Genomic DNA, 27,886 nt, shown 5'->3' with positions numbered 1-27,886 from the left:
TTTTCAGAATGGCAACGTTTACTGTCGGAGGAGGAGGCCAGGATGATGGGGATTTTAACGGACCATATGATGGAAATATTCGCCATGTTGCCAAAAAGGCAGCTAACCTTAGTCTTCCGGGAACATTAGGCTCCAACTCTAGATCTTTATTTATCTTCAGTGAAGAAAACTTTATCAGAAAATACGCCAAGATAATCATAGAATGGGGATATCCTTTTAAAAAAGTCATAAATTAGTAATGCATATAAATGGGTATGCGTCGTTTACGTAATGTTTGATACGTATGGTTTACTGAGTACGTACAGGTATGAGCATATCTAGTAAACTGAACAACTTTGCATAGTACCAATTTTGTTGTATCTTGTTCGTTTGTAATTTGAATAACTATTAAGGAACTAACAGCCTAACACTCAGACAAAGTTGATGTTAGATGGCTATTATTTTTATGTCCCTTTTTGGTCATGTTGCTCTTTATGTGGTTCGGTATTTATGCACCCTTGACTTAGAACCTTCCTGGTGACATTTGTTTTAAGTGTTATTTTTATTGTTTAACATAGTAAATAGTTACCATAAATAGTTACTATAGTATTGCTATAAATGGTTACCATAGCATATGATACGGGTATGACTATTAAAGTTTAAAGTGCATTTTGTGCAGAAATAGTAATTAAATATGCATTAATAACAAACACATAGCCTTGGGAATAGACATGCGTAGGTTAAGATAAAAAAAAATGATGCGGGTATGACCACTAGTATGATTTTTTTGTTTGGGTAAATTTCCATGAAGACTCTCGTTACAATAATGATTTACAAAAAAAACTATCAACTACGGAAGCCGATAAGGGCCATTCAAAAAAAAAAATTATGTCGTAATTTCGACATAACATGTCGTTATTTCGACATAACATGTCGTTATTACGACATCGCTATGTCGTAATTTCGACATAACATGTCGTAATTTCGACATAACATGTCGTTATTTCGACATAACATGTCGTAATAACGACATCGCTATGTATATAAAAGAATATGTATTATGATTGCCAAGAGACTAAATGACACAGAAATTAACAACTATATGTTATCATAATGCCCCCAATAATTAGAAAAGCCCCCGCATAGTCAGCTATAAAAGAGGGACGAAAGATACCAGAGGGAGAGGCCCCGAAATGCTGTGTGGCAGACAGTGTTAACATTATTAATTATTAGCTCCCTTGGAAAAACTCCAAATTTCATATTTAAAGTATTTCATTGTTGATTAATTTACATGATGCTTAATAAGTATATATTTGTTAATTGCTATTTGAATTCATTGGTTAAAGATATTTATTCATATTGTAAAGTTTAATATTTGTATCGTTGCAAAATCTTTGGTCACCTTCTTTGGTTACCTTCTTTGAGAAACTTATATAATTTATAGATCCTAATTAAGTGCTTGAAGATACCGACCGTGGAAGGGATGCAGAGTCAGTCAAGGTCTTATAAACCTTCTACTTGTTCGAACAAATTAGTGTGGAATTACGTGAGAACTGACACACAGTCCTACCTATAAACAAGCGCTAACTACATGCCTTCGTGTAATAAGGGTGAATTGAAATATTGATTGCTCTTTTTCTACTTTCAAACGTTGGACACGATGTTCCTACAACCTCTAGGATTTAAAACAGAATCTTCGAAATTTCATCCGCAAAACAAAATAAAAATGTTAGAAAACACGAACCAATATTAAAACAAATTCACTATATAATTCAAATTATGTTTTTACAGCTCTTGATCATATACTAAGTAATATCTAGTATATTTGATGATTAGATTAGCAAAGCTATGTGAAAAAAAACGGATGTCCAACGTTACATTTATGAAAAACTGTTTTAAATCTTATGTATAGTGATCCTATTTCTTATTCTCTGATCTTCTTGATACTTGGCAGGAACAACGACAGGTGTCGGTTCTTTGTGGCGTTAAAGCCGTTATTTTTGCCAAATTTTATTTGACTTCGGTGGCTTCATATTAAGCGGGAATAAGAAAAATGTCCAACGACGTTTTTCGTCATCTCAACGACTGAAAGTGAATTTTGTAAGTAGCAGAAAATGAATAAAAAGAGTAAGACAATAATAATATCTAACAAAAGTACAAATATTTGCCTCATTGTTCGTGAGTTCAAATATTGCTGATTCAATAAAATCTTCTCTACACAGTCGTTTTTCAAACGGTAGCCATTTTGTCCAAGTTGATATTTCATTTTTCAAAGCATTTAACGCGTATTTTTTTATAATTATTCAAAACAAAAGTTAGATACACAAAGAGTAAAAAATGCCAAGATTCTTTTCTTATTAACTACATGTTTGGCTCTTAAATGAATAAAATGCTTCCACACATTACAAAACAGTAGCCAATTTGTCCAAACGTCGAAAGTTTGAAAGACGCTAATTTCCGTCGTTACATGTGCTAAAGTTTCAATTAAATGATCATGATAATTAAAACAAATCGTGTTATGAAATTTGAAAAAACAGGTTGATGATTGCTGCCGAAAAAAAAGAATAGCGCATGTTGCTATAGACTCCACCCGGGGACATAGGTTCGACACAGGTTAAATTTTGCAATTTTTATTAATCGTTTATAGCTTTTAACGATTTATTTAAAAGAATGGTGAAATGGGGAAAAACATCTCATTACATGAACTTCGTCCAACTTTTGCAAAGACAAATTTTAGACACCAAGACAGTCCTCTAAATGTACAATTCGAATTGAAATTTATATTGTGGAAGTACTCCATAGATCATTTAAAGTCGTCACTTCAGTAAGGTGCAATCACCAATATTAAAAGACTTATACCAGTTCACGGAGTGTTTTACTTCGCGATTTGTCCTGCTATTCATGTTATAACTGTCGTGATGAAATAAATTCCTGTACTAGCGAAGCCGGAACTTTTCGTCAATATAAACTTGTGCATGAAATGGAGGTACTAGTAATTGAAAGACAAATCCCAAACAGCGACGAAAACCGTTTCATCGAATTTTAAAAACCCGGGATTATTTAAGCCGTTTTCGCGGACGATCCAGGAGTAGATTACTATATTTTAAAATGTATATCAGAAATTAAACACTATAGATGACTTGCGGAAATAATTCTCAAGCCAAGGTTCAAGTAATTGAAGGGGTGTATTTCGACAACTTATGTACCAGGGAAAATACAATTCTATTCAAATTTAACCAAGAGTAAAAATGTTCGATGTACTTGCAGAGTGTCAGATATATTTGTATTGGGGTTGAGTTAAGATATAGAAATTTTACAATGACAGATGATATGCACCTTGAAAGTTAAACATCATATGATAAAAGTTTCGTACATCTAAAAAAAAATATCTTTTTTTATGGAAAACTGTAACACATCTTCCTATATCTACTTCCGTCCCATCTTTCTTTTCCACATTACTTGCGACAGTAATGCATTTTTAGTTGAAATAACTTAAAGGGTAAACATTATTAAATAGATTTCCACAACTTGAGGTAATTTATGATAAAATGACATCACAAAACGAACAGAACCAGAATCAGAAATTTTAAAAATTTTGTAATATAATGAATAAATCAACCAACATATAAAAATACGAATAAAACTTGTAAAACTTAATCAAAAACCCTTTTTGACGCCGCTTTTTATGTGTATTGTCGTGTTTTAGGAACATCGTGCCCATGACAGTAAATACAGAGCAATCGATACGTCCTTTCACCCTTATTACAACAAACCATGGAGTTGTGCGCTTCTTTAAAGAGAGGTGGAGAGCTTTGCTTGCCTTGATAGGACATGACATTAGGTCCCTGTTTCTAACTACTTTCAATCAGGATCTATAAAATATATATGTTTCTCACAGAAGGTAACCAAAGAAGGTGACCAAAGATTTTGCGACGATACAAATATTAAACTTTACAATATAAATAGATATCTTTAATCAATGAATTCAAATAGCAAAAGCTATGCAATTAACAGATATATACTTATTCAGCTTCATGTAAATTATTTAACAATGAAATACATTAAATATGAAATTTGGAGTTTTACCAAGGGAGCTAATAATTAATTAATAACACTGTCTGCCACACAGCATTTCGGGGGCTCTCCCTCTGGTATCTTTCGTCCCACTTTTATAGCTGATTATGCGGGGGCTTTTCTAGTTATTGGGGGCATTATGATATGACCTATAGTTGTTAATTTCTGTGTCATTTAGTGTCTTGGCAATCATAATACATATTCTTTAATATATATAGTGATGTCGTTATTACGACATAGCTATGTCGTTATTACGACATGTTATGTCGAAATTACGACTTAGCGATGTCGTTATAACGACATATTATGTCGAAATTACGACATAGCGATGTCGTTGTAACGACATGTTATGTCGAAATTACGACATGCTATGTCGTAATTACGACATAAAACTTTTTTTTTGAATGGCCCTTATCGGCTTCCGTAATCAACCATACGTTGAAAGAACTTTTTTTACATACAGATCGACATGGAACAATTTAAACTCAAAAGAGTGAGATTTCAATTTAGGTGAATTTCTTGGAAATCTCTCATAACATTTGACAAACCAATACTAGACTAGATTGTTCGAAATTCTAAAGATGTTCATTGACATTTTACAATTGAATTTAAAACTGATTTGATTTCATTTTTTTGTAACATATTTCCAGGGTGTCTCGCTGAAAAGGATAATTTGGTTAAATTGACCCCGATTATTATCGATTATTATGCAATTAATTTGAAAAGAATGTGATTCCAATGTTCGTAAACTTCCTTGAAATCTCTCAGAACAATTTGAAAAAAAAAAAACTTGAAACCTTATATATGTAAAACTTTATGACCTAAAGGAAGACAAAATTATTGAAATGCAACAGAATATCTGTAGTTCATCCTTATAGTTTCTCATCAATACAACATGGAAGTTGTATATATTCAGACATTTTTACATCTTTTGGTATCTATTCTATAAAAACGCTCATACAGTTTCTTAGTTATATTTTTTTTTGAAAAATATCGATTTTAGTTGAAATGATAGGACATTTTTTGAGTGAGAAACTTTTGTCCCATGACTGTAGTGTCCCCCTTGTTTGTGTTTATAAGTGAAGGGTTGGAAAGGTCTAAGGATACTTGGCATGAGTGAACTTCCTAACTACCTTACTTGTAATAAACATCTAGTTTGGGAGCAAGCATGGTAAACTTACGGGTGAATATAATAAGTACTCATAATAAACATAGCATTAAATAATTTGTAAATCTGCTCTACTAACAACTTTTCCATACTCATGTAAAAATAATTTAATATATCATAGATACCTGCTCGCACTCAAACATACACATGATATATTTATATATCGAGTATTTTCTACAAATTAGATCTTCGAACATGCAGGTTTCCTGGAATATTGATTATCTTTGAAACTGCCATATTCAAGTGCTAATATTTTCCCCTTCATCATAAATAATTCAGAAACTTAATTGTTGTGTAGCAAATTACATAGGATATGTAACAATATCATTTAGATAATCGACCGTGTAGGTATATCTGATCATACGAATTATAGCTGCATTCTAATTTAGAATCAGTTTGCATGACCTATTTCGGTTTCATAAATACATTTTACATATAAATCAATCTGCTTAAAATAAGATTTTTTAAAAATATCTTCCATTTGCTCGTGTACAACATATACGAGGGATAAGTTGATTTCAGGGGCGGATCCAGCAGTTTTAAAAAGGGGGGTCCCAACCCAGAGTAAAAGGGGGGGGGGGGTGGTTCAAACTATATGCTCCCATTCAAATGCATTGACTGGCCAAAAAAAGGGGGGTCCAATCCCCGGAACCCCCTGGATCCGCCACTGGATTTGATGGAGCATAGTGAAGGTTGGCTTTTAATCAGATTATATATAAATCAGCTTGAGAGTTGGTAGTTTGTCTCTTTTTCAACAATTTAAAGCAACTCTCTCAAGAAAAACTAATGGTCAACTTTCAATAAAGAGTGACTCTTATAACACTACATTAATGGATACTTTATAGAAAATCGAAGTATTACGACAACTTTAAAATGGGCACTCTTCCTAGTCAGATTGAAACTAAATAAAATGTTGTTTCTAATTGCAATGGTGTCTAGTTAAACTACTAGTATTCAACGAACATCAATTTTATCTTTCGTTTTAACACCAGAATCGCTTAGAATTATCAATTGAGGAAATATTTGGATAAATTTACAGCATAGTAGTCATATTTGGCTCCTCTACGTACACAATAAACTTGCACAGTAATTGAGTAATCAATATTGCGTTCGGCAGATGAAGATGATGGCAATAAAGCTCTCTAATTTGACTGAAGAAAGGTTCTTCAGATTTTCATAAAACTATCCTAACACATGTCTATGCCGTCTTCCAATATGTTATAGATTTCCAGAAATTATATGATATATATATATGCGCATATACATTTTCATCATGAATCTTTAGGATAGAAACGGTCGTTGTCGAAAAATATGAAATGTTACTTAACTCTATTACAACAACAAAAAAGAAATAAAAAATGATCCCTTCTAAAAGTTTGGACCAAACAAAGGAGCCCTAAAATGTAAGCTATTATTTCTTTTTCATGACAAAATCTTGGCGATCAGGTTCCTTGCACCATCTATCAAAGAAATAATTATAGAAAACACAAGCTTTAGAATACGGCAATAACTAAAGAAATATATTGCATTCGTGTATAGCTTGTGCTACCGAAATGCTGCTGAAAATTTAATTAATTTCTTTAAAATTTAGTGATGAACAACATTTCCTAGTAGACCGCGAAGTTTAACTGGTGAAAACAGCTAGATATATAGAGATACCCCGTAAATTACTGAATGCATTAGATTATGTACGTATTTCAAAATATTTACAAGTTTTGGACAAATAAAATTGAGAATAGAAACGAGGAATGTGTCAAAGAGAAAACAACCCGATTAAAGAGCATAAAATAGTTTATAATGATAGTAAACTATAGTAAGTGTCACATTTCCATAAAGAAAATTCTGAACGACGAAGTATCAGTAGATAGTTCAAAATAATATGACCTTTCCTCATCTGAGCCGGAAATTTTATTACTTTTTGACTGTTTCAAGACAGACTGATAGAAGCTTGACGAATATACGTGATTATTCAGAATTTTCCAATATTGATTTCTGAGGAAACCCATATAGTACAGTATAGTTCAAAGTGGGGATCAATATGGGTTACCTATATCTCCTGGTTTTGTTTTGATTTAAACAAAATTATGTTTTAAGAAGATACTAATGTTACACTTGTATCTGAACAGCAATTATAATACAGAAGGTCAGTTACATTAATGTATAAATGAAAGTTCAGCGATGCACTTTAATAAGTTTAAGAAATGTGTTTTTTTGGTGTTTTTTTTTAACTTTTTACAAACCGTCGGCAAATTCGAGAAGAAATAACTATTATTGTCATATGAGATGAAACCACTATTTCAACACTCAGGCTGTATTAAAGTGGTCTCCTTTCGCTTTTTAACTTTTATTCGAGCGTCTTTAGTGGACGAAATGTGCATCTCGCGTACAAAACTACAAGTTTTGGTATGTACACCACAACCACCAAGATACTATTCAAATTATATCCAGGTCTATAAAATTAAGTATTTTTAATACTTTTTGACTGTTGTCTATGTTTATATGGAACAATAAAAGATAGGACCGCCTGAGGTCTTTTCTTTTTTTAAAAGGGGGGGGGGGGGTGTAGTTTTGTCAGATTTTAAAACGGTTGTGTTCAGTGATGTTGTTTTTATGCCCCACCTACGATAGTAGAGGGGCATTATGTTTTCTGGTCTGTGCCTCCGTTCGTCCGTCCGTCTGTGCCTCCGTTCGTCCGTCCGGTTAAAGTTTTTGGTCGAGGTAGTTTTTGATGAAGCTGAAGTCCAATCAACTTGAAACTTAATACACATGTTCCCCATGATATGATCTTTCTAATTTTAATGCCAAATTATAGTTTTGACCCCAATTTCATGGTCCACTGAACATAGAAAATGATAGTGCAAAGTTCAGGTTAAAGTTTTTGGTCAAGGTAGTTTTTGATGAAGTTAAAGTTACATCAACTTGAAACTTAGTACACATGTTCCCTATGATATGATCTTTCTAATTTTAATTCCAAATTAAAATTTTGACCCCAATTTCACGGTCCACTGAACATAGAAAATGATAGTGGGAGTGGGGCATCCGTGTACTATGGACACATTCTTGTTGTTCATATATTACACTTAAATTAAATGAAAAGAATAAATGTTTTCATCTATGACCTGCCGTTTAAGTAAGAAATAATTATGAAAAGAACAACCATTTTCCTTAACTGTATGTTTACGCCTTTTGAATACATGGTACTACTAACGATCATAGCTAACTGTATTGTATTAGCCCTTGAGGAACACCTTCCGGAGTTTGACAAGACACCGCTGGCTGTTCAGCTCGTAAGTATTATTTTACTTAAATTATAACGACATACTTGCTTAAGCACAGTTTTAGGTTGTCTCATCTCTTTTCTTATGCTGAGTTCACACGTAATTCGAATCGATTAACTAATTCGAATTAGTTTAATTCGCATTCGAAACGTTTAACGTCCTAACGTCAATTCTAATTCGAATTGGAATACGCGTCAAATTCGCTTTACTGTCCTAACGACGTTAACTTTTAATTCGGATTAACAAAAACGTATTTCTAATGCGAATTAGTTAATTCGAAGTAGCCAATTCGAATCAATTCGAATTAAAAAAAGAAGAGTGTGTGAACGCGATTAGCGAATTCGAAAAACTTGATTTGGTTTTACGTAGGACGTATATAACGGTACAACGAACTAGTATATATATACGTCATTGGTTAAAAGCGAGACTGGAAATATATCAAAGGGAAGTTCAAACGCATTTATAGTTGCAAACACACTGACAGAGGGAAAAATCGACAAACGACCAAAATACAAACAAGTTAATACAACAGCATACAAATCAACATACAACACAACACGTTACAGGATACAACACAACAGCATACAAAACACAACATAGAAAAATAAAGACCGAGCAACACGAGATTTACAAAGGAAATCATGTACCATGATGAAGTTAAAATGACAAAAGGATACATATGCACATTTTATCATATTAATCATTTTATATGTGATTATCAAAATTATTTTGTCAATTGTTAAAATCGTAGTTATAAATTAATATTCTCTTCAAATGTGCCCTATATTAAGTTTAATTCGATTAAAAATATCTTATCTTGAATATTTATCTGATACACGAAACATACTAAATACTAACACTTTTCTGATATTAAAGCCACATATATTTCATTGCAAGGAAAATCTAAGAGAAATTAGATAAGCAAAATAATACACATTGTATTCAACTGATGCGGAGAGAGAACTAAGCTAAGGGTTATACATAAGTAGCACTATTTTTAATCAGCAACGTAAAACGCTGAATCCCAGAAATTATTTAAACTGAATCAAATATTGACACGGAGCCGGAGTGAGAGTATTTCATAAGCAGATAGAATAGAAAATGCAGTGCTTCATAGGCTTTAGTAATCAACATTCAGCTGTTGACTGATCAATATGAAATTTAATATATCTCTCTTAAATTATCTTTTGGTTACAACGCAATCACGTAAAGTTGACAGAGACTGACTGAAATCTGTGGTAGACTGGTTTGCTATCATGAGTAACAGGCTGACTTTAGAGACAGTGTAGAAGTCTCAGTCTTGTCACAGAAAGGCCCCATACAGGTCAACATTGTAATATATATAGTTTAAATTTGATGTAGCCTGCTAACCTATAAGTTCTTCTGGTTTCGGAATCTACGTATTTCGATCATATAATTGTATTACATGTAATTTAAGTTTATGAAGTCACACGGTGCACTCATGATCACGCATGGATATGAAACTAAATAAAATTAAACCGTGGCAAGGATTTGTATAGTTAGTCTAACTATACAAATCCTTGATTAAACTGTCTAATTCATTTGTTTTTGTTTTAGGAAGCCACTGAGTTGTACTTTTTAGCGATTTTCTGTGTAGAAGCACTGCTGAAAATTGTTGCTCTAGGATTTTGTTTACATAAAGGTTCTTATTTACGTAACGTGTGGAACATAATGGATTTTGTTGTTGTAGTTACTGGGTAGGTATTTAGCTAGATCATATATAAGATAAGATAACTCTACCATAGACAACTTTAACTTGAAAGAAGAATGGGATCATTTTGGCATTTTACAAAGCTTATTACTGATATAATTATGAAAATCCTATCCTCACACACAAGTTTTATATATGACAATGGTTGAAAAGTTATCTAAGTATGATTTTACTTCAATACTTTTAAAAAAAGGTGTCTATTAAAATGAAAGTACAGAATACATTATTTCCCCGCCAAATTATGAACAATTTACTGCGATATAAAATAGAATGTATATATTTTTTTTAAATTTAATGGTGAATTTTTCTTTGTTTATGTATTTTTTCTTTCTTTTCTCAACATTTAAGTACAATTTATGCATTGTAAGTAGGTTAACTAACTGAATATTTCCCAGCTACTAAGAAGAGAGTTCTATTTAAATAAAGATTTAACAATCAAACACTAATCCTGTTCAGCATGCATGTAAGAACCTGATAATGAAGTACTCATAGTATGCAAAGGAGTAAACGGTTGTGTACCTTTTATTTAGGATTTTTCACATGCATTCATTTTAAAACATATTTTCACATGCACATCTGTCAATGTCTGTATCATCAGTGAAAAATCATTTAAAATTGAATTAAGAAATCAAGACTTACAAATTATCAATGTAAAATATTTAAATTTACTGCACATCTACTCTAAAAAATCAGTGTTCCACATGAGTGATTTAAAACGACAAGCACAGTGACCACAGTGACAGTGTCCAACTTTTAGCATACTTTTAGAACAGCCAAACACATATTAGGACACCATCAATTATTTTAATCTGAGGCTACTATAACACATGTAAAAATGAAATATATACACAAATATCTTTATCATCACAAGAAACAACTAAAATATATTGAATATTCATTTGTAAGATTTCTAAATACTTTTGGCACCATAAATTATTTTTCATGAAAAATAGATTAAACTGCCGATACATCACTTTCAATTCATCATGCATTGCATAGGCAAAAGCCAATTTTGTCCGGTATGGAAGCAGTCTATGATTGACAAAGGGAAGTAATTTGTTTAAAAAGTGTACATGTGTAATAACAGAATCAAATCAGTAATTGGCAAATTGACTATTGGACATAAAAATGTTCTTTGTAAGGTTTTTCAATGGTTTTATGACGTTCTCCATCTTTTCCCCAATGCAATAACTAAGTGCTTACTTGAAATTAGCACCAGTTGGCTTCTTTTTTGAAATCCTTGCTTGACAAAATGTTGGAACACTGAAATATATATAATTTTATAACATTGATTTTAATTGAGTTTTCAATTAATGAAAATACCTTATATGTGGTTAGTACTCATCAAGGTATACATACATTAGTTAATGCAATAAGAGTTATAATTGATTTTGCTTTGACTATATTAAGGCTTGTTTGCTAACCTTTGCATACATACATTACAATATTTACTAATATTTTACTTTCATGCCAGCATGAAAAACTAAATGTTATTAAAATTAATAAGCATATGGACATACTGTGCATTTGTGACATCCCACAAAGGTATTTGATGTTGGTTAGAGAGTAATGATGTTAAAACTTTATTATTAAACATGGCAAAAAAGTTAAAAAAAAAAAAAAGTGGTTACTTAACATAGTTTAATCAAGAACTAAGGTTAATTCCTGATTTTTAAGTGAATTTGTTCTATTTTGGCACTCGGGATTGAAACTTCAATTGTAAGGGCCCTGCAAAAAAACAATCACTGCTATATCTTTTCAGTTTGTCCAATATTTAATGCATTAATTTAACATTGAACAAGGCCTTCAAATAGGCAATTTATTGGCAAAATTGTATGTACAAATACACATGTCCAAAATGTAGTCAAGAATTCCTATTTCCCCAAAAGATGTTTAACAAAGTATATGAATACTATATGATGATAACAATAACAGCATGAACATACATTTATATCTATATATCATCCCACAACAATGTTCAAATGTCAATTAAATCCAAATATTACAAAGTTCATTTATCATAGTTTCCCTATATGTTTCAACATACATAATATTAAGAGCACATACAATATAAATATATACATTTTATATATTTGATAATCTTCAGTTGTTTTATAATGTTGTTTAGATAAATGTAGATTATTTTTTATCCAACTATTAATATTGTTGTGAAACATTTGTTATATAAATATAGATAATTGATAAAGGAGGCATGATGAGAGCTGTTCTCTAATTGTAAGCTATTGTGATACATGTGCATATATCACAACAAAACAAACCATACTTGATGGCATTGTACAGAAAGAAAGAAAAAAAATGTGGAAACTGAAAAAGTCCAATTCTTGTTTAAACATCATTTAAGAAACAGATTACAATCATATCTCATGCATGTCATTTAATATGACATTTTTCATTCATGAACATTAGATTTTAAATATATGAACTTAAGGATGCTACATGTTTGAATTTGAAACTGTTTACAGAGAAATGTTGTACCAAGTATTACTGAATAAATTGTTAGAATCTATATATAAATGATGGCTATGAGTCAAAAATAGTCTAATTTTTTAAGGGTTTCAAAATCATGTCAAAACTTTATTGATATATGAAAATAATTAGATAAAGGAGACTCATAAGTCTAGATATCTCACTGGTGGTGTAATAAACGTAATGTAAAGTGATATTTTTGACCTGAAATAATATTTTAATCCTAGTTTTGGCAACAATAAACATTTGCCAAGTGTAGACCGGCAAATATATGTTACTCAGACTAAAATCTTTGTTGAATGCATCTTGTTGAATATTTCATTTTGTAAGGCCTTGGCTCATGTCTTAATATTTATGACAAGATCTCAGTGCACAGCTGTTTTGGAAGTCTTTGTAATTTTACTTAAGATGAAGAAGTTTGAAGCACTTAAAAACAAAAACAAAAAATGAGAAAAAAATCCAAAATATAAATATGGTAGAATTTCAGTTATGTTTTTGGATAAATATTAGATTTTCATCCGTGTCCATAAATTAGGTAAATAATTTTGTTTTGAATTGAACGGCACCGATCATACTGAAATTGACAATTATACCACACAGGCTGATAGAGTATGTTTTCCCATCGTTTGACCAACCAGCTGTTAGATCATTGAGAGTTTTACGTCCATTGAAACTTGTTACAGGAATTGAGAGTAAGTCCTGGTTATCCATGAACCTCCCACCTCGAACTTATTTTTTGTTCTGTAGTGAATACCCTGGCTTTATAAGGTTTTATCCATTTACTTAGAACACAGCATACTTCTGTATAGATGAGACCCTTCATATGCTTTAGTTTGGAATAATATGTATAAATCAACAGACATGTACAATGTGCTCAAATTTTATTTTGAACAGCAATGTCTTTGTAAATGAACAAAGTCTGTTAACTGAGTCTTTTCAGATGGCATTATACATTTGATAATGAACTTGTCCTTTCATAATCTGTTAACATTACATAAATTGTAAATTCTAGACTTCACCTGCTCAAGAGAAATTTTTTTTTTAAATTCTCAGTTTTAAGGGGGAAAATAGCTTTGATTAAAAGGTAATTGAAAATTGATGTTTAAGGTTATTAATGCATTTAAAAAAAAAATTAAATAAAGATGCTGATTAAATTTTAATCTGGGTATTTCCATGTACCAACTGTAAACTTTCTATCCTCAAGCATCTAATTCATATCTGTCATTGCTTCAAAATTAATGATTAAAATGATTGTTTATTTTTTGTCCATTAGGGAAATACTGTTTCTTCATTATCTGAATATCAAAGTTTAAGTATTGACAAGTAAATTTCATTGAATTAAAGTATTAAAAAACAAAAAGTAATGGTTGCCATGAAAATTTTACAATATTATGCAATTTCTGTAGATGAGTCTGTCACTCTGAGGATTGGCTGCACAATATTTTGTGTTCTGTAGATGAGTTGTCACTCTGAGGATAGGCTGCACAATATTTTGTGAATTATTGATAGCCATTGTCAGTTGAATAGGCATTGCATAATTTTGAGATAAAAATATTGGATGTGTATTGATTGTTTAAAATGTGACAGATCAATACTATTTGTAAATAAATGTTAAATTAGTATAAACAAGCTAAAAGTACAAATATAGAACATGGGCACATTGTACATGTATGTATGTAAAGTAGGGGAATAGGGTCAAAAATTAAAATGGCTTAGATATTAGTCTAAATAAATGTGAAAAGCACTAAATTCCTTCAATAATTGAAAACAATTGGGATTTTCTTGTTTGAATTTTTTCATCAACTGCTTATCTTTTGACAACAAGGACTTAAATTTTTCTATTGAAAACATGGAAAATGAACAATTAATCAAGAGTCAATATATTTTATTTTACCAATCTTTTAATTTTTATCAAATTTTTAGGAAATATCTATAAATTTTGGATGTTTTAAACAGTTTTTGTTGCAGATTAAAGTCATTTGATAAGAAATAGTTAATAAATGAAAAAAAAATCATAACTTTTTTAGGAGGACAAAGTTTGGCTTCTGTTTATTTATTTTTTTTGGTATCTAAATAAAGTTATGAACCTCTGACTTTCAGGGGTTGTTGAAAAATTGCACAAAAATAATAAGGTATCCCTAACTGTAACAGGGTTTTCCAATAAGAAGAAAAGTTATATATAGAATAGATTGTATATTTTAAGTAAAAGGTGTATATTTTGTCCAAATATACAAAGATATCGTTTGAGCCATGCATGAATATTTTTTTATTTAATATATATTGTATGCTTCATAGAATGTACATTTTCAGCCTTATTTTTCAAACTTTCTGTTCAAACTTACAACAGCAATTGCAGTCATATTGATATGTTTTTTTTTTATTCATGGTATTACAATTTACAAAACATGAAGAGAAAGTTTACTTATGAGGCTGAAAATTCCCCCAAAGATGATAGTATAGCTTTCCTGATTATCCCCCTCCTAGGTGAAGGAGTTATGGTGTAGGGAATTTTCTTTTTTTCTAGGTTTATTACCATATACCCCACCACATCAAATAGTTCAATAGATCTGAGGACATTACGGGCCGTAAGGGTGTTACGGCCCTTAAAGTTAGTCTCGGGAATTCCAAGTATGTATGAACGTATATTTTATGAGCATGTACCTTTTTGTAAAAACATTTTAAAAGACCCAATATTGCATTTCTTATACCTGTCACTGGTGTTTTAAGATGAATATACTATACTTATGATTGGACATATATGTGTTGGAATATCATTTTATGGCTTTGAATTTGAATGCATGTTTAAAGGTATTTAGAGTATATAATAGTTAATAGTCAACACATCTCATGGCAAATCTACACAAAATGGGAAGTTGGCAGGTCAGTCTGCTTATCAGATGTAGTGTAAAGTTATTTTTAAATTTTAATTTTTTGTTATCTGAAGTTGATTGTTAAATACTATGAAGAGTAGAGAACTACACTGATATGTTAGACAGTCTCCCATGGAATTCAGTAAATATGAATGAAAATAGATACATATTATTCTCATAATAGACCATCAATTTAAAACTTAGAAATATGGGGTTTAAGCGTTACCTACATTGATAATGAACAAAGAAGCAGAAGCACTTTATTTTTTACAAAAAATGATTCAGAAAATATCTTAAGAAATAGACTTTACAAATGTAAATGTGCAACATGTCTGCAGTCCTTGTTTAAACATATGAGATATTTAAATAATGTTATGTATTTTTCAGGTCTTCAGGTTGTATTGAAGTCTATAATCCGGGCTATGGCCCCCTTGTTACAAGTTTGTCTACTGGTGCTCTTTGCTATTGTTATGTTTGCTATAGTAGGATTAGAATTTTACTCCGGCGCTTTCCATCGTGCCTGTTTTAAATTAAATGTCAAATATGATGTAAATAGTGAAGGTAGGTAGTATTTATTCAACACTTCTCATAGATGTCTTTTCGTTACAATTTTTTATTAATTTGGTTAAATATCTCACTTTAGAGAATAAAATTCTGTACATCTCCCTCTTTCAACTTTGTTGAATTATAAGTAGTTATTTTGCTGTAAATGATGACACAAATTACCGTCAAACCATTGTTTATTTACATGTATCTAATAAAGAATTCCCAAGTTACCAGATATATTTAAGCTTCATTCATGATAAGATTAACTTCAAGGTTGTTTGCAAAAATATTTGAAAAACCAATAATGTCTCTGCAAAAAGTAAGGTCAAATATGAAAAGTAACATGCAATAGGTTTTTTTTCACAAACTTTCCTCCAACAACTTTCTCTGATGAGATCTCTAAAACTTGGTATTTTATTGACCAGTGGCAAATATTACATGCTTATTTTCAGGACAAAACATGTCAATGTCATATAAATATGACCATGCTTTGTACTGTTCCGACATGTTGAGTCAGAGTTTAACATACATTTTACCTGTACTAGTTTACAGGGTAACAGTTTACAGGGTAACAGTCTGAGGGAAGACATGTCACCCTAACAACACACAATTTTATGAGCTTATCATTATTTTCTCTTACTGTTTAGCATTACATGTTTATTGTAGAAAAAAAAAAACAATTTTCATTTTTGATGCAGTCTTAAAATCAGCTGTGACATAAGATAAAAAAAAAAACCAAAAAAACCCACACAAACAAACATATAATGTGTTGTTATTATTATTTCAAAAGTTGAAGTGGTTTTGGGTTTCATATTGTTGTTGTATTTTTTCAGATAATATAGATTTAGGTGATGAAGAAGATATAAGGCCTTGTAATGACAAAATAGGTTCAGCATATGATTTAGGTGGATTTACATGTCAAGAAAACATTTCTGAGTGTCGAGGGGTGTGGGTAGGACCAAATTATGGAATTACTAGCTTTGATGACATTGGTTATGCTATGTTAACAGTGTTTCAGTGTGTTACAATGGAAGGCTGGACTAATGTATTATATTATGTAAGTAGATTTATTCAGGATTTTTATCAAAATGTACACTGAAAAAAAGGGAAACACAAATATGACAGAAAGCATTCAAGGAAAACCACTGATTTACAGGCTCTGGACTTTGTACAGACACATATATCTTGGTTCATAAGGTTTGATGGTTTGTGAACACTTAACCTTACCCTAACTTAGACAGTGGTGTAATAACACAACATAAGAACAAACCATAAAAATCAGTTGTAAAGGGCTTACTTCATCAAATCAGCCCAAAACCAACAAAACAGGACCATCATATACATAAGATACCATTCTTAGAGTACTCACACTTACTGACAGCTGGTTCAAAGCCAATTTATCTTTTAACAATAGAAATAAACCAAATTTTCCTAGACTTAAATATCAATTAATACACATCCATTAGATTTAGTGTAAAATATGATAATGCAACATAAACAGTCTTAAAAAGCATGCCCTTGTGCAGTGACAAAATATAAGTATCTACAGAATGCAGGACTATAAGTGCTCATAACTGAAAAGCTTTACATATTTTAGTAATGTTTCAATTGATCAAAAACATCATCTATGTTGGTACCAATGGAGACAATATAAGTTAAATATATAGCTTGTCAGAATAAGTTAATTAAAGGATCAATGCTGGATTGTATTGTACTGATAAGATATGTTTTCATACCAATTTTATTTAGTGTTAAATTAATTACTTTTATATAAAACATTGCTGTTTTAGTTTAAAATATTTGTCATTCATTGATAATGCAGTCAGGAAAAGATATTAAATTAAAATATTTTATTGTCTCTCAATTTAAAATTTACAAGGCCAAATGAGAACCAGATCATACATTCTCCTTTATGAATTCTATAAATATCATATCTAGAAAATCAAAAACAAAAAGGCCTGTGACTCATTTAAATAAAATGTGTGATATTCCTTTTTTATTAGGTTTTTACAAGGAAAGTCATACTCACCATCCTTTTTTTGTGCATATACACATGATACATGTAAAAGAGGTTTTAAAGTAATTTATGGTTACAAAATCCCTTGATAATTTGTCAGTAATACAAAAGTGAGGTTCCAGACATGTTTGAATATATACAGTTTGATACATTGTATATAAGTAATTGTTGAAATTTAAAGAAAGTTGCAAAGTTATTTCTTGTGTTGAGAACACTACATTTCTAGTATATAAATGAACAGGAAGTCTACAGGAGTCCTGCACTTATACTGTGAAAAATAGATTTTTTCATATTGCTCACGATATTTTATTTTGATTGATTTTCATCAATACGAGTTTGTAATTGCTCCAGACAATTTCAGTACACCATTACAACTTATTATATACATTCAAATGCCATGTCTTTGTTAATCTCATGACGATACAGTATCATTGATCAACCATAAAAAAAAATCAGTAATATTATCAAGATTTCCCTCGAGGTTATAAGGGGTAGAATATATCTTAATACAAATATTGATTTATAAAGAAGCAAAATTCTTTATGTGTAATCATAATGCTAAATTTTTGTCATGTCAAATTAGGGTCGATGCTGATCAGCATTTTTTATTGCTTACCACTATGGAATGTTTTGGGAATTTTAATATTCATCTTTTATGGATGTTATGAAATTTCTGTCTTGTTTAATTAATATAGAAACTCATTGACTTTTCTGGGATGAATAATGCAGAATCTCTCTGACATATAAGATTCATCGTGTCTGTTCGATAATTTAAATTATAAAATTAAGTAGCTTATATTTGAATATCAAATTAAGTATGATATTAGATTTTGCATGCAGATTTTTCCGTGCATTAGGTGTAATGGTTTTCTAATCAACTAGGGAAAAACAAAGAAAACAAAACTGATATGAAAGTTTACACTGGATCTTATACATGTTATATATGGTGTAGAAAAATGTCTTTTTAGACAACATAATGACAAAATACAAAATACCATTTCAGTCATTTGCCTTTCAGTATACCTAACTTGAATCTTCCCATCTCTAAGGAAGATTTGTGGCAGCTTTTTCTTCATATGTATAAAGGTTTAAAAAAACTGAATAGTTATTTGGCATCAAATATAGAGTTACAATATAGATTTTTGATAGAATACAGCTATAAATTATATACTTTGATGTAAAAACAGATTCATTGTATGTGTAATACGATCAATGACAATCGTGCTGTATCACCCATCCGTGATGATATCTTTAGCATTCATGGATGCAAAAACTTGATCGCACTCCTTTCTTGTATGATGTCATGTCATCGATATCAGTCATGGTTGCAAAGGCTTTACAAAATACCAGATCAGTATTACATAATATCATGTGAAAAATATTTTCTTGGGGTATATAATAAAGAGTATATGACAGGGGCTTTTCAATATCATACACTGTATCAACCCTCAACCAATATAATCCCTCAAGCAGAGCTCTTGGGATGGTATTGGTGTTTAGGTCAACACGGATGTGATATTGAAAAAACCTTATGTTATTCTCTATTAATTAAACTGTGGATAAATTGATTTTTATGTCCATGTTCTTAGATTCTTAGATTTAAACATCCTTTAGTTTTGCCTTTAAGGGTGTACTTAAGCACTTCAGAGTGTTGAAATCTCCATATCTATGCTCATAAATCATGGATTTTTCTAGCATTCCACAGGGTCCGGTTTTCGGACCCATTCCCAACGGCAAAAACCCTACATTTTTCCCAATTTTGGGAGTAAAATTCCCAAGTGATCACAAAATTCATTTTCATCTTTATTATTCATGACAGATGTTTATTTTATTCAACCGCTAGCTTTATGCCAAAAATCGCCAACAAGTAATGTGTAAATCCAAGTTGAAACATATTGAATGACAAACAACATTGACAAACAATGGCTGCCATAAATAAACAGGAAGTGTGGGAAAATACTAAAACCAGATCAAATCCGGGAACGGACAAGTATATAACTCCGGGTTTGTCAATAAAATACAGTAAATAAAAAATGAAAAGAACCAAACATGTGACAGCTATCATAGCAACACTAAAATTGAAAACCAAAAGATATATAAAAAAGAAAATAGAAACAGGATATATTTTATACAGAACTCAAAATATTTTAGTTCGCAAATTTTCATGTCAAAACAAAAAAAAATGTAACAATCCTTTAAGAAGTTAGAACTCATTATTTTGATACTCAAATAAACTTTAATGCCATGTTGTTATATTTAAAAACAAAGAAGGTGTAGGTAGTCCTTACTTTATTTTCACCAGCAAAACAAAATTTAATGAACAAAACACATTAAAACTAACATCTGGTATATTGGTTGTTTTTCCCAATTTCATTGAAAAGCGCGTTAAAAAATTCCCAAAACTGGCCAGGGTCCCTTTTCCCAAAATACTCAGATAAACCCCTGTAAATTTACTAGATACTTGCAAATGGCATACTTGCAAATGGCAATCAAAGATGGTTACATATAGATGCAGTTCAAATGTGTATAGAAAGTGCATTTTCATCTTTAAATTATGTATACCTAAAATTTTGGTCTGTCACTAAATTGCATATAATGTAAATTGAAAACCTTCTAGAATAAAAAAAACATATTTATAATTTAAAAATATTAACTTTTTATTACATGCTTAATCTCTATCATTTATCTACTTTCAGACAAATGATGCAATGGGACCATGGTTCAACTGGATATATTTTTACCCACTTATTATATTAGGATCCTTTTTTATGCTCAATTTAGTCTTAGGAGTTTTAAGTGGGTAAGTAGTGTTGAATACATTGTATGTTACATTATAAAACTATTGAGTTGATTGTATTGATTTGTGGTGCATTTGCCTGTATTAATGATGACTTACAGATGTTTCGATTGACCTTCTTTTCCTAATTAGGCTGTAGATTGGCCATTCATATCATACCATCAAATCTAGTTTGAGATCACTTCAGCCAAGGACTTCTGGTTTAAAGAACAGTATTTATCTATGTAGGTAGATCTTAACAAGCAAAGGTTAAGTGCCCTTTTTTGTGCAGATTCCACAGTCTCAATATCTACTTGACAAATTGAACCACTTTCAATAGTTTCCTTGAGATGACAAGCATAACTCAAAGTTTCATTGTTGTTGGGTTTTTTTTTTGTTGCTGTTGTTGCTGTTGTTGGAGAAGGGATAAACCTGTAAAAATTGACATATTTAAATTGAAATGGTCAAATTACAGATAGTTTGCACAAAATTAAATATATGTCACATACAGCTTTACGTCTTTTATATAGGCATCTTTATGAAAAATGGGGGGAAAGGCTGGCCTCGTGGTTTAACAATAGGTGATGTTATACCCACAATGACTGCAAAGTCACTCATAACCAACATTCTTCAGAACTAAACTCAGTTTTTAACTGACAACAGCAAATATTTGTCTACAACACACTTGAATCCAGATGGGACTAGACACAATTCTGCTGTGATTTTTATGTAAACAAACTAATGTTATTAATGTTTACAACAGAACAAATGAGAAAAGAATCATTGATTTTTCTGGTGTGATATGTTTAGATATTGTGTTGAGGCCAGTAACTTGATTATATTGATAAAGTTGGTATCCAGGTTGTTTTATTGTACTTTTTTAAAGTCAAAGGTCAACATGATGCCTTTTGTAATTTAGTGATGTTAGCATCTGTTAATTTTTTCAAACTCCTTCAGTTCTTCTGAAACCTTACTATGTCATTTAAAACATAACTGGACCACTATTACCTTTTTTGTTTAGAATTTGAACATATCATTCACTGGATTCCTGCCTGTCACACAAATACACTTGTTAAAGACTTTAGGGACTTACATTCTACACGAAGGGGTTTAATAGTTCAGGTCTCTTATACCAGTTGACCTACAATCATATTTCTTGCTGTTAAGATTTTTCTAGGATAATACAAATCTTTCCACAAGAGTTAATCAATCTGAAGTTCTTTCATGCTTCAGTGAAAGAAATAACTGGGAATATGACTTGTCTTCCATTTCTCAAGTTTAAATGAAAGGAAAACATTAAGATAAGCATCTATAGGGATAAAGGCAGCAAGTTGCTTATTTTATTTTTCTGTTTAAAAAATTTGAGTATTCAAAGCCTGATTGGTTGAACTTTTGAATATTTTGAAGGATATAAATGAATTTGTATACATAAATTCTCTCTAATTATTTTCAATTTTTTCTAGATAATAATATTTTGAAGTTTACAGAATTACAATCTGACCTTGATTTTTATGTCAAACATATTTAGATTGAAGTGCCTTAATGCAAGTAACTGCTGTTTATGTATTTGTTATTCATTTTTAAGATTTTTCACCATCAAATAAAAGCTGAACATTCCCTTGATAGAAAATTGGCATTATCAGGAGAATGTACATTAAGGACATGTTTTACAAATATCAATGAAGTCATTCACAATCAAATGTAAACACTTCCTATTTTTAGATCTTATTGATTTCTCTGAACTCTGTGGAACTAAATGGCTGTTTGAAAAACAAATACATTTGTCTTCAAATTATTTCAATTTTGTGTAAAATCTCAGGTTCCAATTTGGTGTTTGGTAAACCCATGAAAATTTGATTAAGAATCTGTCGACTTGGAAAATGGTAATGCTATCCATCCTAAGAGTAACTAGTCAAATTGATCTATTACTCTCATGATCAATATGGACGTTTGCTGTAGCAAGTGATATATTTCTATTGGACTGTTATCAAATTACCACATTGTTTTATTGCTAGAAAAAAACTTGACGTCACAGTTTCTCATTTCAGATTAATTGTACTAGTTTGCTGTCTTCTAAGGGCACAAGTAATGAGAAGGAAATACATTTGTACCTAGATTCTAATTTAGCTAAGAAAAAAAGATAACTTGACAGCTAAGGGTTAACATGGATAGAAAGTCATTTATTTCATTAATTTCCTCATCAATATATCAGAAATAAGAAAAGACTGATTATTATTCATTTCATGTTTCATTAAACAGTGGTATAGTACTGTTATTTTTACTACGTGTCATTTTTTTCATAACGTACATTGTACTGGTACTTATGATAAACAAAAAGAAACAATATGAAATAAAACACAGTAGTCACTCAAAATAAAAAATCCTGTTAATTCACATTAATAAAAGCAGGTCCTTGGTATTTGCTGATAAAACAACCCAATTACACAGAAAAAAAACCCATCTATAGTACTGTCTTCAAACAAAGATCTCTAAAGTATGTCGAGCTGTAGATCACTTGAGTCTAGACAAGCTGTAAATACGTTAAGCAAAGACATACTATGAAATTGAGAACATAAATGTGTCAAAGAGACAACAACCCGACTAAATAGCAGAAAACAGCCAAAGGCCACTAATGGGTCTTCAATACAGTGAGAAAATCCAGCACCCAGAGGCATGCTTCAGCTGGCCCCTGAACAAAAATGTGAACTATTTTAGTGATAATGAATGCCATACTAAACTTATAAATATATAAAAGAATATAAATTAAAAATCATAGTATCAAATATCTGTCATCAACACTAAGTTCTCTAAAAGTAAAAAACAAGACAAAACAAAAAGGTATTCTTTTATTTCTTAAACAATCATTGGCAAAGTTCTTGAATTGTAATATGCTTTCTTATGAAAAATGTGGTTGTTGATATGTACAAGGTTTCTCTATTTCATTGGTGGTATGCATCTTCTCAGCCATGAAACTTATGTATGCTGTATGTAGAACTAACATGCTCTGTAATTGGTTTTGATGACCCATGAAAGATATGGTAATCATAGAATAATGTCTAATTCATTTTCATTTCAGTGAATTTGCCAAAGAGAGAGAGAGAGTTGAAAACCGCCGTGCTTTCTTTAAATTACGCAGACAGCAACAGATAGAAAGAGAATTAGATGGATATTTAGAATGGATATTAAAAGCAGGTATAACTCTATATAAAAGTTTATCACATTAATCAGTTTGCAATTGCTTCATTGTTCTTATTTTTATTTATTTACTTTTTGTAAGATTAAACCATATATTTTGTAAACCTGTTTTAACAGTAATTGGTTGTTTCCATATTAGCATCATTTGTTCAGTTTTGCATTCCATATACCCTGTAGGTTTAACAGTATATAATGTATTGGAAGCTCAAGGGTAAAACTTTACAGAGAAATAAAAACATTGGATGAGAGTTCACTTGAAAAGTATGACAATTAACTGAATAAGGGAAGAAACAAAGGTCTTCTGCTGACTTAAGATCTGAAAATTGTTAGTTTAAACTTTTGATCTTATCTTGGCCTTGAATACTGCACTTCTGTTGACTTGCTGTTTTCAAAATTTAGTAAACATGTCTTGTTAATTTATATAAAAAAGTAATCCGCTTAGAGAATTGTTTCAGAGAGTTATAAAAATTGGATTTAATGACAGAAGATACGTATTTCTGTATATATATAGATAAAATTAGATATGGGGTATAGATAAATGAGACAAAAACCTAGTTGCAAGAAAAAAAAAACCCAAAGAACTATCTCACTGTTTAGCAATAAGAGATATAACTAGTGTCTGTCAATGTCAAGTTTTCTGACTTAGGATAGAATGAAAACACATAGATGTTCAGTACATACAGATTGATATTCATCGACATAAAAAGAATAATATGGTATATAGCCGTATAGGGTATTTATATTGATTAGGCAGCAACACAACCACACAATTAAATGTATCTAGAGGTCAACATACAGCCTTTATTAATAAATTGATATCTTTACAATATCGAGCTCTAAAAGTAAAAGAGTTAGGATTACGACAGAAATAACCTGCCATCAACAACATAACAACAAGCACTATGCTATGATATGACAACAACTGACACAGTGCCTCTAGTTCTTTCATCCAATCAAAAAAAGAACTTTCAAAATGTATATGTATTTGGAAGAATGTTCGTTTTTAATATGATGTATCGTTAATGTGACATACCTATGTGGTATGATGATTGTATTAACAAATTTCTATCTTTCTTCACGCTTCCTTAGAAGAGGGTATGTGATCTAGTTGTAGTAAACAGTATTTATATAAATATGTAGTTCATATATTTTAAAATTATTCTTATCTGTCAATCATTTGTATCAGAATGTCTGACTTTGAATGAGTGCATTATGTATTGAAATGAATGATTTATTTTTATTTTTTTCTTGAATTCTAAGTTCAGAATACATACAGTGTGCTTCTTTGTGTAAATTGTTTGAAAAATCTACACAATGATAGTATTATCCATATCATAGACCTGTTGCAAGACTATTATGATAAATTTTATCCAGATTCATTTGTATGAAGAAATAATTTCTTTTTAGGAAGAGCCATCCTTAAAGTTATTATAATGACCATGCATCCATCATCTAAAACTATAACATGCCTCAGAAACCATCAATCTAGAACTGTAACATCTAGAAATGGTGTTTTGGTAGTCCTTTTCAGATTGGTATTAGTCAATGTTGTATGTTACTAAAGGTTGCTGTACATCAGAGCAGCTGGTATTAATCAATGTTGTATGTTACTAAAGGTGGCTGTACATCAGAGCAGCTGGTATTAGTCAAGGTTGTATGATACTTAAGGTAGCTGTACATCAGAGCAGCTGGTATTAGTCAAGGTTGAATGTTACCTAGGTGGCTGTACATCAGAGCAGCTGGTATTAGTCAAGGTTGTATGTTACTAAAGGTGGCTGTACATCAGAGCAGCTGGTATTAGTCAATGTTGTATGTTACTAAAGGTGGCTGTACATCAGAGCAGCTGGTATTAGTCAAGGTTGTATGTTACTAAAGGTGGCTGTACATCAGAGCAGTTGGTATTAGTCAAGGTTGTATGTTGCTAAAGGTAGCTGTATATCAGAGCAGCTGGTATTAGTCAAGGTTGTATGTTACTAAAGGTGGATGTACATTAGAGCAGCTGGTATTAGTCAAGGTTGTATGTTACTAAAGGTGGCTGTACATCAGAGCAGCTGGTATTAGTCAATGTTGTATGTTACTAAAGGTGGCTGTACATCAGAGCAGCTGGTATTAGTCAAGGTTGTATGTTACTAAAGGTGGCTGTACATCAGAGCAGCTGGTATTAGTCAAGGTTGTATGTTACTAAAGGTGGCTGTACATCAGAGCAGATGGTATTAGTCAAGGTTGTATGTTACCTAGGTGGCTGTACATCAGAGCAGCTGGTATTAGTCAAGGTTGTATGTTACTAAAGCTGTACATCAGAGCAGTTGGTATTAGTCAATGTTGTATGTTGCTAAAGGAGGCTGTACATCAGAGCAGCTGGTATAAGTCAATGTTGTATGTTACTAAAGGTGGCTGTACATCAGAGCAGCTGGTATTAGTCAAGGTTGTATGTTGCTAAAGGTGGCTGTACATCAGAGCAGCTGGTATTAGTCAATGTTGTATGTTACTAAAGGTGGCTGTACATCAGAGCAGCTGGTATTAGTAAATGTTGTATGTTACTAAAGGTGGCTGTACATCAGAGCAGCTGGTATTAGTCAAGGTTGTATGTTGCTAAAGGTGGCTGTACATCAGAGCTGCTGGTATTAGTCAAGGTTGTATGTTACTAAAGGTGGCTGTACATCACTGCAGTTGGTATTAGTCAGGTTGTATGTTGCTAAAGGTAGCTGTATATCAGAGCAGCTGGTATTAGTCAAGGTTGTATGTTACTAAAGGTGGATGTACATTAGAGCAGCTGGTATTAGTCAAGGTTGTATGTTACTAAAGGTGGCTGTACATCAGAGCAGCTGGTATTAGTCAAGGTTGTATGTTACTAAAGGTGGCTGTACATCAGAGCAGCTGGTATTAGTCAAGGTTGTATGTTGCTAAAGGTGGCTGTACATCAGAGCAGCTGGTATTAGTCAAGGTTGTATGTTACTAAAGGCCATGGCTGTACATCAGAGCAGCTGGTATTAGTCAAGGATTAGTCAAGGTTGTATGTTACTAAAGGTGGCTGTACATCAGAGCAGCTGGTATTAGTCAAGGTTGTATGTTACAAAAGGTGGCCATGGCTGTACATCAGAGCAGCTGGTATTAGTCAAGGTTGTATGTTACTAAAGGTGGTTGTACATCAGAGCAGCTGGTATTAGTCAAGGTTGTATGTTGCTAAAGGTGGCTGTACATCAGAGCTGCTGGTATTAGTCAAGGTTGTATGTTACTAAAGGTGGCTGTACATCAGAGCAGTTGGTATTAGTCAAGGTTGTATGTTGCTAAAGGTAGCTGTATATCAGAGCAGCTGGTATTAGTCAAGGTTGTATGTTACTAAAGGTGGATGTACATTAGAGCAGCTGGTATTAGTCAAGGTTGTATGTTACTAAAGTTGGCTGTACATCAGAACAGCTGGTATTAGTCAATGTTGTATGTTACTAAAGGTGGCTGAACTTCAGAGCAGCTGGTATAAGTCAAGGTTGTATGTTGCTAAAGGTGGCTGTACATCAGAGCAGCTGGTATTAGTCAATGTTGTATGTTACTAAAGGTGGCCATGGCTGTACATCAGAGCAGCTGGTATTAGTCAAGGTTGTATGTTACTAAAGGTGGCTGTACATCAGAGCAGCTGGTATTAGTCAATGTTGTATGTTACTAAAGGTGGCTGTACATCAGAGCAGCTGGTATTAGTCAATGTTGTATGTTACTAAAGGTGGCTGTACATCAGAGCAGCTGGTATTAGTCAAGGTTGTATGTTACTA

The 27,886-nt window shown here is 31.5% G+C and overlaps 1 protein-coding gene across 18 annotated transcripts in view; it reads left to right on the top strand.

Annotated features, from left to right (window-relative positions):
• LOC143064717 (voltage-dependent calcium channel type A subunit alpha-1-like) overlaps nt 1-27,886 on the top strand; it is a 206,669-nt gene that overhangs the window by 88,558 nt on the left and 90,225 nt on the right. For 16 of the 18 annotated variants that reach the window (XM_076237765.1, XM_076237760.1, XM_076237759.1 and 13 more), the window contains 8 exons: nt 8-208; nt 8,403-8,508; nt 10,078-10,217; nt 15,243-15,346; nt 15,976-16,149; nt 16,968-17,191; nt 20,848-20,951; nt 24,004-24,119. In XM_076237765.1, the coding sequence (XP_076093880.1) occupies nt 8-208; nt 8,403-8,508; nt 10,078-10,217; nt 15,243-15,346; nt 15,976-16,149; nt 16,968-17,191; nt 20,848-20,951; nt 24,004-24,119 (1,169 nt within the window). Of the gene's footprint in view, nt 1-7; nt 209-8,402; nt 8,509-10,077; nt 10,218-10,257; nt 10,393-13,318; nt 13,411-15,242; nt 15,347-15,975; nt 16,150-16,967; nt 17,192-20,847; nt 20,952-24,003; nt 24,120-27,886 lie in introns of those variants that run through there. The other 2 variants (XM_076237753.1, XM_076237768.1) reach the window with 2 other exon arrangements.

Source organism: Mytilus galloprovincialis, chromosome 2, assembly GCF_965363235.1.
Source record: "Mytilus galloprovincialis chromosome 2, xbMytGall1.hap1.1, whole genome shotgun sequence".
In the NCBI taxonomy this organism is placed as follows: Eukaryota; Metazoa; Mollusca; class Bivalvia; order Mytilida; family Mytilidae; genus Mytilus; species Mytilus galloprovincialis.
Note: the sequence above shows the minus strand (reverse complement) of the source record. Positions and strands in the feature narration are given on the sequence as shown.